Source organism: Leguminivora glycinivorella, chromosome 5 (assembly GCF_023078275.1).
Source record: "Leguminivora glycinivorella isolate SPB_JAAS2020 chromosome 5, LegGlyc_1.1, whole genome shotgun sequence".
Taxonomy (NCBI): Eukaryota; Metazoa; Arthropoda; class Insecta; order Lepidoptera; family Tortricidae; genus Leguminivora; species Leguminivora glycinivorella.
Window position 1 is genome coordinate 17,332,570 of NC_062975.1, and position 6,424 is coordinate 17,338,993.

At 36.4% G+C, this 6,424-nt stretch overlaps 1 protein-coding gene across 3 annotated transcripts in view; it reads right to left on the minus strand.

The window, feature by feature from the left end:
* LOC125226277 overlaps positions 1–5,007 on the minus strand; it is a 35,813-nt gene extending 30,806 nt beyond the window's left edge. For all 3 annotated transcript variants that reach the window (XM_048130207.1, XM_048130206.1, XM_048130205.1), the window contains exons 1-3: positions 4,922–5,007; positions 3,063–3,248; positions 289–459 (exon numbers count right to left, since the gene is read on the minus strand). In XM_048130207.1, coding sequence (XP_047986164.1) covers positions 289–459; positions 3,063–3,248; positions 4,922–4,976 — 412 coding nt within the window. In that variant the 5' untranslated portion in view covers positions 4,977–5,007. The remainder of the gene's footprint in view (positions 1–288; positions 460–3,062; positions 3,249–4,921) is intronic.
* Positions 5,008–6,424: the final 1,417 nt, after the last annotated feature.

The following is a 6,424-nucleotide window of genomic DNA, read 5'->3' on the forward strand; positions in this document are numbered from 1 at the left end:
ACTTTTCGGCCTCGCCAGGAGCGATCAAAGTGACGGTTTTCTGTTCTAGAGCACTACTTTTAAATTTCGTACAATTTTCTTTTGTGAAGAATATAGTATTTCGAAAATAAGAAGAAGATTCTTGTTTAGAATAATCCCTCGCTATACTTGTGATTCTAATATGGAATCATTCGCTTCGATCAAAATTCAATAAGCGTCCTCGCAGTAAGATCTTTAGCTTCTTTGTGTCACCATCTCCTTTTTTATTTGTTAAGTGTGGAATAAAAAATGTATGTAAAGTAAAATTACTTGGCTCATTATTCACGTTCTCTTTTCTTATCACTTGAACTGTCACCGTGGAATCAATCGTCGCTGTCTCAATGCTGAAGTGTCCAACCTTCTCGCATATTATCTCTGTGTCGTTTTCATGTAGTGTGAAGGTTTTTGATATGATTGCGGGTGTACCGTTTTTTACAATCACTGAAAAAAATTAGGTAAATAATAGAAAATACGCTTGACTTCGCTTGATTCTATTCTTCTATTCTATTCTATTCTATTCTACTTTGTTTAGAGGACGCTACTTGCATAAACGGAGCTTCTATCGCGAATCGTGAAAATAAAAGTTTCGTTCTTTGTCTGTGATCATATTGCAATAGCCGTATGCGTAGGTATGTGACCACAATCCACGATCGCGATGAAGGTACCCACCATATTCGCACGTCGGAAGATAAGGGTTAAACATCTTTGTCTCCGATTTTTAACCCCCGACGCAAAAACGACGGGGTGCTATAAGTTTGACTTGTCTGTTTGTCTGTCTGTCTGTGTGTGTGTCTGTCTGTGGCATCGTAGCTCCCGAACGGATAAACCGATTTAGATTTCGTTTTTTTTGTTTGAAAGCTGAGTTAGTCGGGAGTGTTCTTAGCCATGTTTCATGAACATCGGACATAGTACATGTCGCGGTCGGGGGTTTTGTCAAAATTTTAATTTTGTGGTTATTAAGTTTTTATGGATTACCCATATAACCATAATCGGTCGCCGTTCCTACGCAAATCCTCCTATTTTGTGTACACACAGGTCTTCGGGTCTCAATGCTTAGTCGCAGTACGGTCGACGTTTAGTCGCGGCGACCCAAATGGGGACGATTGGTAACAGGCACAAATGGTCACAGAAGTGACAGAAGTGTGCACTACGCGTGCACACATTGTTACCGTTTGGCGACTACTTTCCTAAAAACATTCGTTCATTTCATTCTTTTCAAATGGCGACTGTCAGAGACGTCAAAGTAAAAAAGAAATAAAATCATTTGACATTAAAATGTAATGGCGTAAGAATTTATTAAAGATAAATATTGTTTGCATTTGTAATATAATGTGGGCTAATTACCATGGCCAATTAAATTGCTCGAGTGATTTCATAAAATAAGTCTAAATTTATCAACGCGCCATCAATTTACCTCAGTTTAACCAGTAATAATATTATTGACTACTCGGTGTTTGCGTGTTATGTATATTGATTGGTGAAGTCTTAGTGCTCCGGTGCATATACTATACTGAAATAATAAAAATAATGCCTAGAAAACTAATACAGTTGTTAAAATATGGATTAAGACGGTAATATTCCATGTAAAAAACAGTCGCCAAACGGTCACCAAACGGTCGACAAACGGTCGCAAAATGGTCGCAGCGTACACGCGTGACCGAAAGCAGTGAATATTTATTATATTTTCAAAATGGTATCCTCAAACTTTATAAACAATTAAATATGCCGTCGTACTCAGTTGCCCTCACTAAAGAAGATTAAAAAAAAATGTAACGTGCGTACCGAGCTGCTGGGTTGTAAAGGATCGGGGATCATATTATTATGGTCTTCTATAGAGCAACTAGTATTTTGCGGCATTTCACAATTGACACTTGTTGAAGTAGTCGTCATTAATATTACTATCAACATTAATTTCAGCGATCTGTACTTCTTAAGTCAAGATTTTTGTATAGATAAGTGTCTACAAATTTGTAATGTTAAAGAGACATACTTAAATAAAACGTAGTAGAGTAAATAATGTGTTTTTTTTTGTAACCCAAACAAAATACTTGTAGATACGAGTGCGGAAAAGAGGAAAATCGATACGAGTAGCGATAAATTAATACACGAACGAAGGGAGTGTTTTACTTCGACACGAGTTGTGAATGTCCTTTTCGCACGTGTATCGTACGACGATTTTCAGTACCTAAATCTAAGCTAAGAGTTTCGACCAGACAAGAAATGAATCATTGCTTGATTTGCTCGCACTACTGCGTTAGAAAAAGCAGCATCTGTACTGAAAAAAAAACTATCATTGCGCAACAGAAATTCTATTAATATCACAGTAAATACTCTATTTCATTTGATTCCTACTTTTATTGTGTAAAGCAACACTACACTTCATTTTTATCAATAAGAATTAAAAATTATATATTTAATACATTAAGTAACTATAAAGTGCTTATCTATTTGTATTATCATTCTGCACTTTTCTTAACTTTCCCACATTTCTATAAAATGTCGAAGAGTGCATAAATGGTCGTCGTCGTTTATTATTATTTAATTCGCTCATATTTAAATGATTCAAAGCAACCAGTCCACAACTTCACAAGACAGTTTGAGAAACCTTCGTATTTCAGATTGTCATTTGCGGATACAGTGGTTTAGGAGCAGTTCGGTAATCAGACCTACACATGTGTGTACAAATTCTGTCAATGTCACTGTCAGAAACCGTTCTGACAGTGACAATGACAGCCACAAATTCGTCCACATGTTGTTACCGTTATGTGTGCAAACGTCGACTAATAAAGTGTCGTTAAAGTCATTCTGACAGTGACATTGACAGCCACAAATTCGTACACATTTTGTTACCGTAACGAGTGCACACGACGACTACATTTTGTTATTGTATCAATACGGTCGCATTGTTTGCACGACGTTACCACGCGTTATGTCACATTTGACAGTTAGTTACTGATTTGAAGATTTTGCGACTGAAATGGTTGTATGGGTAATTATATTGCGTATACCGTATACCCGAATAAAATAATTATTTTGGTACGTACCTCTTTCCATCTTATCCTCGTTTTCATGTAAATAAAAATGTAGGGTGTATTTCGTTTCAACGGGGCATGCGGTGCAGTACAAAACACAGTCCATTGTAACCGTCTCGTTTTCGTGAAACTGGTATATGCTTCCATTTAGTTTGGGGTTCGTAGTCTTTGTTCTCCATGTGATGTCGATCTGTGGACCTAATAGGGAAAAAAATCTACGAAATAGAGTTCATATACAAGTGCGGAAAAATTAAATCAAAAAACCAGTGACGATAAATTAACACATCCGCCCCGGGCCACAAAATGTTGAAATCAATGTAATCTAATCCTCATAGTATGATGATGGACCTAATCCTGCTACATATTTAAGTACTTAAACGATTTGTTAGTTTTGTTACGTATTTTCAAGCAGAAGTTCTAACTTAATTTTCACTTTCAGCCCTCAAAAGTGGCCCCTATAATTAAATTTTCTTCATTTAAATTACATGTCCGTCATTGGGTCACAACTGTCACAAGTTTACATATATTATGCGTGCCAAATTTCAAGTTAATCGGTTCAGTTGTTTCGGAGAAAATTGGCTGTGACAGACGCACGAGTGATCCTATAAGGCAGCGGTTCTCAAACTTATTTTCTCATGGAACCCTTTTGGAAAGCAAAATATCTGATGGAACCCTTAAATTAAATAAATAAAAAAAAATTGTTTATAGCAAGGTTTTATGGAAGAGAGTTGAAATTGCATATCAGTCCGCCAAAATTCACACGGAGCCCCCAGAGAGGTTTTGCGGAGCCCTAGGCGCCCTGGCTGCTATAAGGGTTCCGTTTTTCCTTTTTGAGGTACGGAACCCTAAAAACAACCAATACGCAGCGCAGTAGGTACAGTGGGCCAAGAAAGTGGTCTGCCAGTTTTGACAAAAGTTTCTGTGAGCTCTAACGATCGCTAAGGTTGACTGACACATGGCATGACGTAAGTATCATATATAGACAGAGCAATTGTCACTGACATAAATAATATTATTGCAATGGGAAATCGACCTTGTTGTCTCATGACGTTCAAACGAACCTCAACCGTAGGGTGGTAAACCACATTTTTGGTCGACTGTACAGCTTTCAGTGAATTCGACTATTGGCTCTCTAAGATTTTAGGCTCATGTGTGTACAGATAAATATAATATTGGTGCATGGTTCATCATTATCAGTCCTTTATCCGCCCACTGCTGATCATAGGCCTCTCTTTATTATGACATATGTCCCGGTCACGATGCTCGGCCATGAGCTAAGATAGTCTCATCTAAGTAGTAACCCGCAATTTTCCTAACGAGCCAATAATTATGATTACAAGAAATTATCTGTTTGGTATGTTCTTGTTGTTATTACGCCTAACTAATCTAAGTAGTTACTATAACTTAATTACAACAAGTCTACACTCTTGCACTACATTGGTAAGTTTTTGGAAACCAAAAGTTCCAAAAATTAAAAAAATATATATCTTCTCCCTGAACGCATCTGCCATTCAAACGTAAAAGTAACAACGATAGAAAGGTAACTAAGGATTTTCGATATAAACCATTTGGATACATTACACTGAGAGAAATTTGCATTGTGAATTTAACAAGTTCGACTTGTTGCAGTTTATCCGTTTGAATCAGCCAAACGTATGTTTAAAACAATATATGTCAGGTTTTTTTTATAAAATCGACTTGTTGATTCAAATAAATTGCCGATTCAAATGACAAGTAGCTTGTTGTTTGAACCAAAGAGCACGTAGGCGCTATTTTAACCAAAAAACTTGTTGAACGAACATGAAAACTGGTTGTATTTTCTCTCTAAAATTAAATGTTAAAATTAAATGTATAAATAAAAACTTACTTACCCGAGCAATTGATTTCCCACATCATCGATAAAATTAACAAAAATATAAAATTCATATCCTTCACTTTTATTACTTAACTCGAATTTCTCTGGTTCAATGGTCTCTACAACAGCACCTACTATCGAATATTTATATTAACTAAGGATAATAACTAAGGATAATACTATATAATATTTATATTAACTAAGGATAATATTTGAATACTGTATTACAAAGTAGGAAAATACGCACATCTAACATAGACGGAAAGTAGTCATATCGTATATAAATTATAGCGTTAAGCAAATAATAATGCGAAACGATTAATGGTGCTCCCATATTGGGCTGTTATAGATGTTATATAATAGTAGGGGGAAATTAGCTAAAATTACGGCATAATTAATGGAAGGTTTTTTTAAATTGAAATATGTACGTTATAGACTGAAGTTATTTTTAATCAACCCTCCCCACTCCTCCCCCCTCTGCGTCACCCCTCTACCCTCCCTTAAAGTGCCGAAAATGTGGTTTTTCTCGATTTCTGACAAAACTGTTGAAGATACAGGAAAAGCGCGTAGGAACGAAGTAATCCTTAATAAATTTACTACAAATCATTCATTAACACTTTGGTTCTAGCACTTATAGATTTCGCGTGATCCGTCACGAAAGTTGGTCCTTTGCTGCAAATGAATGTTAAGTTTTCGCCCAAAATGCTTACGAAATCGTCGAAATTTGTTTGATATGACTAAAATATTGTAACCCATGACGAAAATAAAATTAAGGGGGAAAAATCACTACCATGGGTGGAATTTACAATATGTCTTGGAATTCCAGTAACTATTTAAGACGTAATATTTTCACGGTAGTAGTCGCTAGGAGTACCATTGATCCATATAGTATATCGATGACTGGGGATGAGCTTTTGGTAGCTGTTGGTAGAGCCCTGGAGTTTCAATCCAGAAGCCGTGAGTTCAAGTTCCACCCATGTTAGTGATTTTTCCCCCTGAAATTCATTTTCAGTTTATAATATTTTAGTAATATCAAACAGATTTCGTAAGCAATTTGGGAGAAAACTTAACATTCACTAAAGAAAATTGCAGCAAAGGACCAACTTTCGTGATGGATCACGCGAAAAATATAAGTGCTAGAACCAAAGTTTCAATGAATGATTTGTAGTAAATTTATTAAGGATTACTTTGTTCCTACACGCTTTTTCTGTATCTGCAACGGTTTTGTCAGAAATCACGAAAAACCGCATTTTCGGCTATTTAAGGGGGGGGAAGAGGGGTGACGCAGAGGGGGGAGAGATAGGGAGGGTTGATGAAAAATAACTTCGGCCTATAATGTACATATCCCAATCAAAAAAAAATCTTCCATTAATTATGCCAATATTTTCATACATAACTTTCCAGAAGCAACGTACTATAAGACGGTGTGACAGGGACAGCGCGCCATTGCGCCATCGCGCCGTCGCTGGCACAACATGTAAAGCTGAGTTTAGACGAGCAAGTTATTGCTGCAAGTTTT